This window comes from Protopterus annectens, chromosome 14.part0 (genome assembly GCF_019279795.1).
Source record: "Protopterus annectens isolate FY-2018-M chromosome 14.part0, PAN1.0, whole genome shotgun sequence".
In the NCBI taxonomy this organism is placed as follows: Eukaryota; Metazoa; Chordata; order Ceratodontiformes; family Protopteridae; genus Protopterus; species Protopterus annectens.
In genome coordinates this window covers 445,606,860-445,622,584 of record NC_056748.1, presented here as the reverse complement: position 1 = coordinate 445,622,584, position 15,725 = coordinate 445,606,860, and the positions used below count along the sequence as shown (strand labels likewise).

The 15,725-nt window shown below is 41.3% G+C and overlaps 1 protein-coding gene across 1 annotated transcript in view; it reads right to left on the bottom strand.

The window, feature by feature from the left end:
* EVC2 (EvC ciliary complex subunit 2) overlaps positions 1-15,725 on the bottom strand; it is a 1,983,677-nt gene that overhangs the window by 387,522 nt on the left and 1,580,430 nt on the right. The window contains exon 18 of the mRNA XM_044056208.1: positions 10,894-11,105. Coding sequence (XP_043912143.1) covers positions 10,894-11,105 — 212 coding nt within the window. The remainder of the gene's footprint in view (positions 1-10,893; positions 11,106-15,725) is intronic.

The following is a 15,725-nucleotide window of genomic DNA, read 5'->3' as shown; positions in this document are numbered from 1 at the left end:
CCTACTTTAGCTTCTAGATTTGAGGTAAAACAAATTCTTAAAGGCATCCTTAATTTTGCACTTCCCAGGAAGCCTTTTCCTCCTCTCTGGGATCTTAGTTTTGTTTTGGAGAAACTGAATCAAGCTCATTATGAACCTGCTGCTTCATCTTCCTTGTAACACTGTTCTTGGAAGACTGTTCTCTTGTTAGCTATTCCTTATGCCAGATGGGTGTCTGATTTGCAGGCCCTTAGGGCTTGTCCTCATTTTTTGATCTTTCATGAAGACAGAGCATCCTTGCACACTAACCCTTCTTTTATGCCTGAGGTGGTTAATGAGCTATAATTTAACCAGTCTATTAATCTGCCTACTTTTTCCCCTCTCCGCAAGCTGACAGTAAGAGGATGCTGCATACTTTGGACAGGCATAGGCAACTCTGGGTTTATTTGGATATCACTAAGGTTAATAGAAAATCTTATCAGTTAAGTTTTTATTTTCATCCAAGATCTTTGGGACTTGCTGTACCCAAGCAAACTATTTGTTCTTGGATTTCTAAGGCTATGTCTATTTGTTACTCTTTGCATGGCAACAGCCTTCCTTCTTCACTCATTCTATTAGAGTTGTGGCTTCTTCTGGTGATTTTTTTCAAGGGCTTAGGTACTAATTTGATTCTGGATTTGTGTGCATACCTTTACTAAGCACTACAAGCTGGATGTTATCTACAGACCTAGGGCTGGTTTTGCTAGTGCTGGTCTTCAGGGTTTTTTAGGGAACTCTTCTGCTCCTTCCTTTCCCAAGTTTCTTCTTGAGCTTTGTAACTCTCCAAAATGTTAGAATACTTCAGCAGTGAATCTAAGGACATAGTACAGTTGTGTAACACCTTACCATAACAGTAAGATGTCATTCCCTTCACTGCTGCAGTCTTTGCTCCCTGCCTGCACCCCCCTAGTCCTTTGCCTTCCTGGATGTACAGATTACCTCCTGGGTTCATTGGACTGGTGTTCCTACTATGGCAATCAGTTCTGTTTTTGGTAGGCCTGAACATCACCTTTATGCCCTATGCTATGTAAGGAGCATTTGAGTAATGTTTGCCATACCTTTAAAGAAATGGGAGTCTTTGGTACACTGGCCAGATGTCGGCCTTCCATGGCAGGGAATACCATATGTTACAATACTGCAGCAGTGAAGGCAAGGCCATCTACCATTGTGGTAAGATTTTATACAACTGCACTTTGGTCTTGAGAGACTTGAGTGAATGCATGACTTTGCTGACCTTTGCTGACCCTGGCACCTGACAGGCAGCTGACAATGGCTTTCTCCTTGTACAACCTGGGGAGGGGGACATCTGTGTGTCTCACTATAGATTCACCTATGACCAAGACATTAGCTTTGAGGTGTTTTGCCTTAAAGGCTTAATGGGTGAGACACTGATGTGTTTGTTTTTATGTGTAGTGGATTCTGTTGGGACTGTAATGTGTGCATAAGGTTTGCATTTGTGAGGTCTCTGGTCTTTTGGTAAGCTTCTAATGGGTACCTCTGCATATGTAAGTTTATGTGTTGTGCATTTTGTTTGTTGAGGAGGTGAAGTGTGTGCGCTGACAACCTTTGTGATATCTAGTTAATTGTCACCTGCGAGAGAAATTATTCTAGATTCATTGTATACTTGCATCTCTCACATACTGTATTGGGAAGTTGTAGGAGTACATAGTTATCACTATACATGATGCCACAGACACCTAGCTGAGTAAAAACACAAGTACCCTTATTAAGCATATGTAGATGGTCATTGTTAGCACAGCAATTTTGTGATCAGCACCAACTAGGCCTGTTTCTGAAGGACATAGGTGCCTTCCCAGAGGCTGAAAAAGGTTCCCACTGCGTGCAAAGTAGTAGTCCTCAATGACCCTGTTCAATGGCTATCTTGACTACTGGCTGGGTGATTGTACAGTCATCTCTGACCTAGCACCTATGTCCCTCATGGACAGGGCCAGCTGGTGCTGCTCACAAACACACTCGGTTAAAAACAACCATCCAACTATGCTCAATAAGGATACTTGTGTGTTTACACAGCTAAGCTTCTACAGACCCTAGTGATAATAGGCTTTTAATCTTACATAAACCTATGAAGTTATGTGCCTATCCAGACCTCACAACCTGTTGTCTGCCACATGGCCTGCTGATATCATCTACTATACGTTCACCTGCAGTCATGTGTAAATCACACTTGTGCCATGGTGCATGCATTAAGTCCTGTGTTCTGAAGAGGGTGTACTTAGAGAGGTAAGGGTTCTGTTCTCACTGCAGCCAACATGGTGTGTGTATCTATGTATCTAGACAGAAGAGCATAAGTGTATACCCTACAGTTACTTCTCCAATGGCATGCAGGGCCAGTATTTTGATAATTACACATCTCTAAAGATCCATTTCATGCAGGCCTCCCGACCTCTTGTCTTTCACATGACCTGCTGATGTCATCTACTGTAAGTTCATCTCCAGTTATATATAAATCAGACTTGAGCAGTGGCATGTGTGTTAAGTCCTGTGGTCTGTAGTCTGTGCAGTTAGATAGGCATGGGTTCTACTCTCACTGCTGCCAACTTTTGGGGGGGGGGGTGAGCTGCTGTCTGATATTACAGAGTGCCTTTTTGTTATTACCATATTCTCCTCCCCACACACTGCTGATGTCATCAACTATAAAGTGTTGTCTGACACATTCCAAGTCAGACATGTGCCATGGCACATGTTAAGTCCTGTAGTCCATGCACTTAGATAGGAGATAGGTAGGGGTTCTATTCTCAATGCAACCAACTTGGAGGGGGTGTGAGCTGGTGTCTGCCTTTTTGTTGGCACCATATTCTCCTCCCAAGGTACTGCTAATGTCATCAGCTATAAAGTGTTGTTTGAGACACTCCAACTCAAACATGAGCAGTGTGTTAAATCCAGTGGTGTGTAGTAAGTGTACTTAGCTAGGTAAGGGTTTTATTCTCACTACAGCCAACTTGCGGGAGTGTGTGTGTGAGACAGCTGCTGCTTGACATTACATAGAGCATTTTACAAGAACATGTGGGACACTGCTGATGTCAACAGCTGTATTACATTTTTGGATGCGCAGTACTCACACCAGGGCAAAGTCAGAGACTAGCTTGGGGGCAGGCACAGGTCACTTAATCTTATACAATAAAGTTTACAATGACATGGCTTTTAATCTATCCACATATATCATGGCATAGTGTGTAGGCCCTGTGTTATCTTGCTGAGAAAGCCCTGTGGTCTCATCAGCTACTACACATATCTTGTGAGGAACATATATAAAAAAGAGCATTATACTCTATTAGTGCATAATGCAGTTTGACTGCAGTGTTGTCATACAATCCTAAGATGTCAGTATGAAAGCATGACTTATGATGTTCACAACAGATGCTTTCTTTAGTAGTTTGGATATTTGGCGCTCAAAGTTCAGATTGCTATCTAAATGTGTTCCCAATGCTTGCATCACTGGGTTTTTGCATAGAAGGGCTTTTGTCAATGTTGCAATTAACATGGAACTCCACTTTTCAGATAGACAACATTACAAGCACACATTTCTACATTTATTTGTAGATCTTATGCCTTTGTCACCTTTGGTGCGTGTTAACTCCTCCTGTACTATGTAATCACCATTGGTGGACTCAATGACTGCACAAAACATGCAAGTATCTTCGTAAACCAAAGCCATCTATTTTAGCTTGAACTGTTGAGAAATACAGTTCAAACAGTGAATGGCCAAGAACAGATTCCTGTGGGGTTGCAAATGGAGACAGCTGTACTGGTACATGTTGATTCACCAGCTGTCACATGATGTGCTCTGTCAGTGAGCTGTTTACCCATCAACTGACGTAAGGCTTGATCCCCATCTTGGGAGTTTTGTCAATAATGCCTGAGGGTGTGAATGTGTCAGAGCCCTAGGGCAGAACACAATAGGCAGTATGCACTGTCTTAGCTTAATCCAGGCCTATCACATGGAATCAATGTGCTGTGACAACAGCATCACAGATTACCTGTGGTGTGACCAAGCGCATACACCTTCCTGATATGGTGGAATACACAGTTCAAAACACCCTCCACATGGCCTATGTTCCCGTACAAAGGTGTATATCAACATGCATCCACCTGCATTGTGGGGACAACACCTGATGCATGCATGTACAGAGACAGCCTGACTCTCCTCGACTGTGAGATACACCAACATGTCATCATGAACCTCTTCTATACGTATACTAGTAATATTCCAGGTGTATGCAACAGACCTGTGTGAGTTGTTATTGCTACATGAGGTCCCTTATATCTGATAGATGTCCTCAAAGAGGTCATCAAGGGCATGCATGATGACAGTATAATTTTCTGGAGCTTGAACAGGTAAAGGCATTTGACAAAAAGTCAAACTGCGGCAGTCAATCAACACTGTCATGTGTGTCCAGAAACAACTATATCAGCAAATGGTTAGACCAGGGTATGACATATGTCGCATCGCACTTTGTTGAAATGTGTGATGTGACATATATTTCAGGTCAGTACATCAGGAGTATCTGCTAGGCCCTTGCATGCCCCTTAGTTAAGTAATGAACATCACAGATGATATATATATATATATATATATATATATATATATATATATAATGTGTCCAAACAGCTGCATGAAGGACTACAGCTTGTGGACAATCATTGACTACAAATGTGATATTAGTGTAATACACCCAGTATCACCATATACCAGAGCCTGCTGCCACAGCCATGGCAGCACATACCTTGAAAGCCCTGTGGTCTCATCAGCTACTACACTGAGGAATGTGCTGCATCAAGAAAGAGACAACACCCAAGCACAATGTGCACATCACACCCTACAATCACACCAATAGGTATGTGGCCTGTTTCCTGTGGTAGAGGGTAAGTGCTACAGCCATTAGCATCAAACCTCTCAGCTGTCCAGATTTCTGCAGAATGACCAAATTTCTGCCTCATTTTTTCGGTCTGCCCCAATGCAAATTTCTGATTCTGCAGTAAATCACTGAGGACTGAAGTGATGAACTAGTGACATAAATTTGAGTTTCAGACTTTATAGCCTTCATAAAATGCATGCGAACACAAACAATGTCAGCAACTAAGTTTGTAAGATCAATATTTAAAATCTGTCAATATTTTTGTGCCTTTGTCCACCCATTATTTTTGACTTTATAACATAAAAACATAAATGCTACGTTACCAAAGGTGGTCTCAACAGGTAGAGAAAATGCAGTAAAAAGGATGAGATGTACCACCACGGCTGTCATGAGACAAACACGTCATGTTAAAAAACAATTTCTTTAATGAATTTTTCGTATTAAAGAAACTGTTTTTTAACGTGACGTGTTTGTCTCAGGACAGCCTTGGTGGTACGTCTAATCTTTTTTCCTGCATTATTTTAGACTTTGTCCTGATTTTTTTGCATGAACAGGTTGTGAGGTATGACCAGCATGTGATCAACATGCTGACAGCTCCATTAACTGTAACACAAGTACAGGTTATGTGAAGGAAATGCACAACAGAGGGCATAATAACATCATGGTTTCCAGCGTTCATCACACCCATAAATGAATATAATGCACACTTCTCCATGTGTCTCCTTATGCATGTTCTAGTGATGTGTAACTAAAGTGTACCACCTTTGTCACAGTGCACTATCACACAGCTTATTGTCTGTACCTAGGTATTCTTTCTGTGGAATATACATGACAGTCTGATGGTGCAGAACACCAATCAAGTTGTTACACCAGATGCATGTGTGCTACCTGTTCACCTTATGCATACACTGCATACATCACTGTTTGACAACATTAATGGCATGTATATCATTTGTGACAGTGTGAATTGTCCCACTGATATATGCTATGCACACAAGGCAACAATCCTGTAGTGCTCATACTGTCACATACAGGTATAGCAGTGTCCCTCGTCACATCTCCTGCAGATATTACAGTACTAGGACAGTGTGCATGGTTACCCTCATAGTCATAGGATCATAGGAGATAACTAGGCTAATGGCCCTGGCGCTCTTGCAAGCCAAGCCAAGAGTTTATCTCCCAAAAAGAAACCTCGATCAGCACCTGTCACCCCTGTCAAGTGAGGGACACAGGTGGAACCTCTGGGACAAATTTGTGGTTTCCCATCCACTCATCAAGGTTGTACGTAAAGAGGGTCAGTGATGTACTTTGTTTGATGTGTATGGGGAGTCTATTCCAAAAATGGGGCATCCTCTGGGAGACAAACCTGTCTCTCTAGCAGGTTTTGTTAATGTTGCATATTAGATTTAGGCCTTTCAATCAGGTAATGCACAAGAAGTTAGACTTACAGATATGGAGCATCTCTAGTAGGGCAGGGTCCGAGATTCCCTTGTAGGCAAGACACAGATTACCTCTGAGCAATCTGTACAATATCGAGTAGAGTGATAGTGATTTGAGCCTGTCCACATAGGGCAGGTGTTGGAGGCTATGGATTTTCTTTGTGAGGTATTTCTGTGGCCTTTCCAGTTGGTGCAGGTGTTTGGAGAGGTACATACCAAACGTTGTACTTAATTATTTGCCTAATGAGAAAGGAGTACAGAGAAGTAACAACCTCCTTTTTCTGGATGCAATTGCTTTACTTATGAGATGAACCAAGTAAAAGGCTTTTCTGACCACTGCCTCTACATGACAGTCGAATGTGAGATTGTTGTCAACCTGTGTACCCAGGTCTCTCATCACAGGTTGTGTGCTTAGGGGGTTGATCTTGATGTGGTAATCAGTAGGGGCCTTGCTTTTGTTGAATGGTATGATAATACATTTCTTTGCATTTAACTTAAGGCTATGACTTTGGCATCAGTCACTTGTTGCTGTGAGACCCTCTTGCAGTATGTTAACATCATATGGGGAATCAATGACAGCATCCAACTTACAGTCATCTGCAAACTTGGTCAGCCACAGGCCTTTTGTGTTTTCCTTGACCTGTGAGAAGTAGATGCCAAACAGTAGGTGCCCCAGGACAGATCCCTGGGGAACACCACTAGTGACAGGTCTGCTGTCACAGTTGGGGGCACTTATTTTGACCTTGTGGGTCCTATTGGTGAGCGAATTGGCCACCCACCTGATGAGATAGGGATTTAAGCCAAGTTGTGTTAGCTTTTTGATGATGCTCGCATGTGAGATTGTGTCAAAGGCTTTGGCCAAGTCAAGCTAAGCTGTATGTACTGCCTTTCCCTCATCAAGGGCCTTGGTGACAGTCTCAAAAAAGTCAGCCAGGTTCAACAGGCAACAGCTGCCCTTGTCGAATCTGAACTGGGTGGGGTCAACTGCTTGGAGATTGCATATGCCCTTGTTTATGAGGTCGATAATAATACACTCCATGGCCTTACAGATCAGACTTGTCAAGATAATGGGGAGATACTTTCCAGGGTCAGTAGTGGCCCCACCTTTGTGCAAAGGAATTTCAATGGCAGTTCTCCACTCTGCTGGAATGCAGCCTGTACTTAAGCTATGGTTGAATAGGGCGCTCAATGGTGAGGATAGGTCTTGCTGGAGATGGTGCAGAATACAGTCCGGAATGCTATCAGGTCCCATGGAAGCTGTGTTCTTTGCCTTGGATAGGGCCTTTAACACTTGATCTACGGAGATGTGAGATGTGAAACAAGTATTGGGGATGTCGAATGGGCCTTTGGGGGGACAGGGGGGTGAAGTTTGCAGTGAACCCATCCGCCAGCAGGTTGGCTAATTCACCAGGATCAGTGTAAGTGGTACCATTGAGAACTAATTCGGAACAAACCTGGGCTTTGCCATGGAGGTTCTTGATGTAACTGAAAAAGGCTTTGTGGTTACCCTTTGTTTCAGAGGCTAGTTTCAATTCATAATTAGCTTTAGAGGTTTTCACTAGTGATCTAATTTTCTTGAGGCTGAGGAGGGAGTTTTTCCAATTTGGTATTTGTCCCTTTTTACCCTTGGACAACAGTTTCTTCCTTTTGTTGTAAAGCCTGTTGATAGAGGATGTCCACTAGACAGGTTTGTGTTTCCTTGAGGAGCAGGTTTTAGTTCTGTTGAGTATGGCTGAGTCCATGCAGTTGTAGAGGTGCTTGTATACTGCACTGGTGTACTGTTCAGCATAGTTGTCTGCATCCTCTGAGGGGGCAGTGGTGTGAAGCTGATACCCTCACTTATTAGGTTGTAACCAGCTTCTGAGAAGTTTTTTAGCCTGGTTACAGCTGGGGAGTGGGGGGGTTGGATGGGTTAGAAACTTCGAATGAGACAGACTCATGGTCTGATCTCACCAGGGAAGAGCGTACTATGGGGGTGGTGCTGCGGTCACCCATGTTGGTGAGAACCAAGTCTAGAATGTTATCTCCCTTTGTGGGGGATGAGACAAGCTGGTCTAATGTGTTAGAACTGATGAAGTCAAGGAATCGTTGGGTGAGTGCATTAGAGCAGGAATAGTTCACCCAGTCTATGGTGGGGTAGTTGAAGTCACCCAGGATCAGGCTGTTAGGGGGTACCATGACAGAGTCAAGTAGGTCCAGGTAGGAAGAGTAGGTGTCTTGAGTCATGCAGGGGGCTTTATAGCTGGCTACAACTTGAATGGGTGTCTTGCCAATTTGTCAGTTGCACCTGGAGTGGTTCTAGCATATCATGCTGGCAAACCAGTCTGGAGGTGTGGTTGTTTTTAATGAAAATAGAGACTCCACCCTTAGTCTTCCCGACCTCATTTTGGGGTCAGCATGTGTGGAATGAGGTACAGCCTGGTAAGGTAGGGGTGTTCTCCACAGCCTTGAACCAAGTTTCCATGACTGCACAAATGTCAGCATCTTCCAGTGCTAGGAGAGCCTCCAGTGAGTGCATTTTCAGGTTAAGGCTGCTAGCCTTAAGCGCCATTACCTTCAATTTGCTTTTTGACAGATCTTTTATGTTGGAAGATTTGTCTTTTGGACATTGCCTAAAAAAGGCACAATTGGGAAGCAAGAGCCTTGGCCAGAATCCTGAATCCCAGGAGTGACAAGTGGAGGCCATCTCTGACAAAGCACTGAGGCCTGTGAACCATGTCATCCTAGGCAGACAGATACTGGGTCCTCTTGGAATGACACTAGAAACTAAGCCAATTGTTGACATCAATTATTTTTTATTGGTATTGTGGCATCATTCTTGGTGAAGGCAAAATGCTGTTTAGGGCTAGGGTCATACTTGCTGGGGACACATACTCTGAGAGCTCAATCATGTCTCTCTTCATACAGTCCAGTGAGGTACATCTCAAGTCATTCACACCAACATGGACAATGACAAAGTCATACTTGTACCTGTTGTGCAGAGACTTAAGTGGTTGCATGATGTGGCAGATTCTGGCATCTAACAGAAAACTGATCGTGACCTTCTCCTTGTTGAGCCTGGTGAGGTGGACATCTGTGTGTCTCACAACTGCATTGCCAATGACTAGTATGTTTGGTTTATTGTTATGCCTTATGGGCTGTGTTGGTTTATTGTTATGCCTTATGGGCTGTGTTTGTGAGACACTGCTGTGTTGCCTGCTGTCTGTGAAGTGTTTGGTATTGTGTGTGGAAGGTTTTCAGTGTGTTTTGGAGGTCTCTGCTGTTTAGGTAATTTTTATTTAGGACCTCTGCATAGGTGGGTGTACATTGTGCTTGGTTATGTGATGTGGGTGGTGTGGTGTTTGTGCTGGCATTGTCAGGAGCTAGAGAGCATGGATTCCAGGTTACTGACATAGATGCATTTCTTGCAAGTAGAAGAATTATGTGCTAGGAGAAGAGGGTTGTCAATGAACATGAGGCAGTTGTTAGACTGTTTCAGTATGCCCATGTCAACCAGGCTGGCAGGAGAAAGTGATGGGAATACAGACATAGTGTTCTGAAACTTGGATGGACTTATGGAGGCAGGGTTTTGATAAGTTTGTCCACACAGTGTAGACCACAAAAACTTTCTTAAATGTAAAATAACTGGCCTGAAGCCCAAGTTCTACAACCAAAACTATGAGGCTTAGAATAACAGACAAATTTAATCAGGCTACTAACAAGCAGTAATAAATACAGCAGAATAAAAGCAAAATATATTTTAGTCTGATTACAATAAGTAGGGAGGGTAAGGCTTTGTTTCTTGTTTCTGTTATTTTTCTTTTGTGAGTTTCTAAACATGGTGGGAGGGAATGCCATCTGATGAACATTCCACACTTGGCTATGACCATGTTCTGCATGTATCTCTCATTATCAACCAGTGTTGTATACCACTGTCATATTCCTAGTATAGCATCACTATTAAGAGTAGGGCAGATCTTACCACTGTCATACCTACTACAAAGAAATTAAGAACATGGTGGCGCATAAAGACAGCTTGTCTTATCTTCCAAAATAGTTACTGCCCTTTCCCTTTTACTATGCATTATTCTGAAGTTCCTTAGAAATTCTGAACTGCACTGCCTAGGCTGTTGCTGTATCTCACCTCGTATATTATTTGTAGCTTAAATCATGCCACAAATGCACATATTTGTATCCTTATAAAGACAAACAAGCTTAACATCTTGTACTCTTTTCAATAATAAATCCAAAAAGCATGCTTATCCCATTTAGTCGTCAGTAATTGCTTCAGAGTAGCATGTATGCTTCCACTTTAAGAGTCAGACTGTTATTATGCGTTATTAACAGGAGAAGGCTAACAAAACTCTGCACCTCACACAATTACAGCTCTCAATGGGAAAGCCGTGACTAAGATTCACTGGTTCATGAGATATTCACTGCTTTAATGAAGCTGGGGCTAGACCTTTATTTGTAATATTAGCATGCTATGCAACAGTATATAATTTAGAAGCAGCAGTAAGACAGACTCAAAGGCAGCACAAGTGAAACAAAACACCAGTCTAATCTTCTCACATCCTCACCTTTGCCTCTGCAGACTTATTATTTTTTCACACTTGTGCAGAGCTTCCTGTAGAATTACAGAGACACGCCTTTCTTCATCTACTACTCTGAATTCATAAGCAAGCCCCACACCATTTGTAACTTGCTTCTGGTTCTTCATTATGTATTGCTGTAGTGCTGCCTCCTTCTCTAACTCTTCAGACTGCAGTTTTCTTTGTAGTACTTCAGTCTCCTGAGATTAAAAAAAAATGTGTTATGAATCTGAATCAAATCCCTTTATTTTCAAAGTAAGAAATTTCTATCTGTGTATCTTTAAAAAATCATTTTCTTTTCACTTTAGTCTGTAATGTTCTTTTTATTAAACAGTGTGTCCAAAAAACTGTGTTTTTTTCAAAAATGACCCAAGAGCAATGGTAAGGGACTTGCTCAGAATTAAAAATTATATAGATACAGTAGGACTAAAACCTATGACTGGTGGATAAGGACTGTTTACAACTTATACATATAGTCTTTCAAGCTACACTGAAAAACAAAACATTATTATGTCAGCTGTCTCCTGAAATATGCATGGAAAATAAACATTATTTGAAGAAGCAAAAGTAGGTCAGAAAGATGATTGGGTCAGGCCTCTTGCTGGAAATATACTTCAGAATGACAAAAAGGGGCTATATGAAACACTAGCTGCAAGACAAATACAAGTATCATACACTTTCTTTCCATGCATTAGTTTACTATGTAGCCTTTTGTTTGTTTGTGTCTTTCGGCTTTTCCCGGTTAGGGGTCACCACAGCGGAACTCCGATCCGCTAATGATTGGCAGTTGATTTTTACATACCGGCTTGCCAGGCCTGACGCACAACCTTCAACGAAGGTACGCCCATTCACGCATGTCTCCACGCAGAAGACGCTCCAGCCTTTTGTATGCTACCAAATTTACAATGGTTCCAGTTTAACAGACAAAAGCAATTTACAGCTATCTGGTAAAATGTATCAAATGCAGTTGGCTCCAGTCTGAGACTAGAATTCATAGACTGCAGTATAAAAGCACAGGATTTCTCTGCTCCTGTCAGATGGGTTGTGCCATTGCACCATTTATCACTTCACAGGCAAGCATATTCCTACCTAATGAGATGTAGCACTTCTGAGAACGATCATGATTATTAATTGCTCAACTAAGTAGTTCTGCACTGCATAGTTCAGTGCCTTACACCACCACCCTCCGTGGCCAGATCCAGCACAACGTGACCTAGGCAGTTGCCTAAGAACCCACTGCTAGCTAGGAAGCTTCATAAACATTATAAAAAGAAAAGAAAACGAAACTGTCCCATTTCTGCTTGGCTGTTCTCTTTTACCTGTTCCACTCTAAGTCTTTTCTTATTTGCTCTACATTCAAAACAATGAGAGGAGTATTTTCCTCTCAGTACAGACAAATGTCCATTGGCATGGAGGAACATTTGCTTATCATCTCAAAGGCTGCAATTGTACTGTTTACCTGCATTTAACTAGGAAGTTCAAGTGTGTGTGTGTGTGTATGTATGTATGCATGTGTGTGTATGTGTGTGTGTGTGTGTGTGTGTGTGTGTGTGTGTGTGTGTGTGTGTGTGTGTGTGTGTGTGTATATGTATGTATGTGTGTCTGTGTCTCTGTGTGTGTGTGTGTGTGTGTGTGTGTGTGTGTGTGTGTGTGTGTGTGTGTGTGTGTGTGTGTGTTGAACCAAAGTCCTGTGCTCCACTCCACGAATGGAGGTCAGTCCTAAAAGTGCAATGCTCCATTCTATCCCACAAACAGAGGTCAATTCAATTCTAAAACACTGAATTAAGTATCTAAGAATCACTGTCAGTCACTTTTGAGTTTCATGAGTTCATAGGTAGCTTACAAGGCTATTGATCTGTGAGGGTCTTACATTTCCATGGTAGTTTTCAGCCCTAATACTCCAGAGAAAAGATAAACAAGGATATGTTGTGACATTTACATTTCCCCTATCCATGAGGTACAGGGGTGCTAAAATGGGGATGAGTTTACTGTTATTCATCCATTTGTCCAAAATACATTTGAGTAGAGTAACACAAGTATTTTTCTTTATGTGAAGTGGAAGACAGTTCAAAAGAAGTGGCATTCTTTGTGATACACTCCTATCTCCCCAGCAAGTTCTATTTATTTTGCAAACCAGATTGAGATCCGTTGAGTGGATGTTTACAATAACATTGAACTTGCAAATTTGCAACAGGTCTGAGAGAAAAAGGTCCGTTTAAGTTGTATACACAATGCACAAGTAACCTCTCAATATCCTGTATGATACTGAGAAGAGGAACAAGGTTTTGGATTGGTCTGCAAAGCTTTTACAATTTAAGCCTTTGATTAATTTAGAGAGAAAGTATTCTGGTAGTTCCAGTTGTTACAAGTGTTCAAACAAGTACACACAGAAAATGGGAATTATACTCAATGCTCACCCTAATGAGTACAGCGTACAGTGGAGCAATTATATCCCTGGATCTGGATGCAATACCTTTAGATATAAGCTGTGAAAAGAAAAATGACTTCCTTATTTACTGGATACAAGGTGATCAAAGAACAGTTCACTGTCAAATTGTCCTCATATCCCTAACTACAGACTCAATTTTCAGGGTTGTGTTATCAATGTGATAGTTACAAAGGGAGTCATGCTTGCCAAAGGATACAATTATACACCTCTTGGCATTTAGTATTAGTTTATGGTTTTGAAACTAGCTATTTTTTTGGGACAGGCACTCTTAGAAGATCTTAATGTCCTCTAGGGAGTTTATGATGGCACCAAGTCTGCAGTCATCTACAGATTTTTTTCATTTTCTGTGTTTTTGCATTTGATAAAAAACAGCTCAGTCGTTTCTTCTCTCATTTGTGCATCCCATATTTCATAAGATAATTTTATACGTGTGTGTATGTGTGTGTATATATATATATATATATATATATACACACACACACACACACACACACACACACACACACACACACACACACATAGATATGGAGCACAGTCTTTCTTCAATGAGTCTTTCTTCAATTGTCAGCAACAGTTGGGAAAAAACAACAAAACTGTTCAAAAATCAGCTGTTCAAACAATGACAGCATTTTAATGTAGAGATAGTACAGTGGGTATTACAGAATATGTCTTTTCCCCACTGTAGTGCAATCCCAGAGTTGGTATATATATTTAGCAGAGGGTGTGGGGGTGTAGAAGGGTTTGCCCTCTTAAAAAAATGTGTTTTTCATTTGTTTTTTGATCACTTGCGAATTGATGTAGTGTGTTTTTGATGTTTGGCTTTCAATGGTTAGTGGAACAGCAATTTGTGTTGTGGATCTAAAGTTAGGAACCCATATGTATGTATTTGTGAGTATGTATGCGTGTGTAGGTACATATATATATATATATATAATGTGTGTGTGTATGTGCGCACGCACGCACACACACACACACACTTACATACATTCACTGACATATAAACTCTAAAGGAAGAGTTTTAAAAGTTTAAAAAAAAAAAACAATTCTGCTAGAGTGTAGTGAGGACTCGTATATCTATTTGTGTGTGTATGTGTATGTATACATATATATCTTCAAACCCGAGGTCACAAAACATAGGGGAAAGGGAAAAAACATCATTTTGATGAGGTGTGCGCATAATAAAATAAATCAGGATGTAATAATTTATTAAGTTTCTATATTCTATCTATATGATTTTTTATGCACTGCTGCAGTGTACCACAGGTATTCCTCTTCCTGTTTGACATTACAATGCTACTACAAAACTATATATTTATTTAGGGAAAAAAAGGTCTATATTAGTTCTCTGAAATGTTCATCGACCCCTAATCACTGAAAACTACGTCAGTGATTCACTGACTTTACTAAGGGCAACAAAATAGTTGCATGAAGTACAATGGACCAACTTGCAACTGACCTGAAATGACCCAAGTGGGGGGCTTTGCCCCCCACACCCCCTACCAACTCTGAGATTGCACTATAGTGGAGAAAAGGACAACGTTCTGTAGTTGTCCATTGTGCTTCAGCCAACTATTTTGTTGCCCTTAGTAAATTCAGCGAATCACTAAAAAGGTTTTCACTGATTACTGGTCAATGAATAGGTGTTCAATGGAATAACATTTCGATGACCTAATAAACACCAAAAATATATGGCCTTTTCCTTCCTTAAAAATACTAGATGCACCTGGAATACATAAACACAGAGCCAAATACTAAGAAAACATTGACTTAAGTTCCTCTTCTGCCTACACCTGTTCTTCCCTATTTTGTTCCCCATATCTCAGAAGACCTCAGTCATGTGCCATGTACATCTACAGGAGGCAGTCACCACAGCAATACATGACTGAGTCTTGTTCATGTCCTCACTGTAATTCTTAGACAATGGGTTTAACTTACTTAAGAGTAGCAGTCTCACAGCTACACCTGCACAACATGAGTTATTGTTCTGATGGTCTAGCAGCACTGTCACTTACTGGAGAGCAAGGGGAAATAGCTCACAAACTAATTACCTCACAAAAGTGTAGCATGGGAAAAAGTTTCACACGCAACAAATATGATATAGTCTATAGGAAACTCTCGACTTGGTTAAGCCCAATGTCTGGCCCGCACCCTCTTGAACTGAGTAAATTTAACATCCCTCAACTCTTTGCAATCTGTCTTTACCTATCATACTTACTAGCCACATGCAGTGCTTCTACAGAAAATTAGTGAAAAAACACCCCTTGCTGAAAAATATGTACAGTATGGAACTCTAGGCAACACTAAAGCAAAGAATTCAGGGCAGGGTATCCTCTCCTTGCATTTTTCCACTCATTCTCAGGTGCTCAGTTTA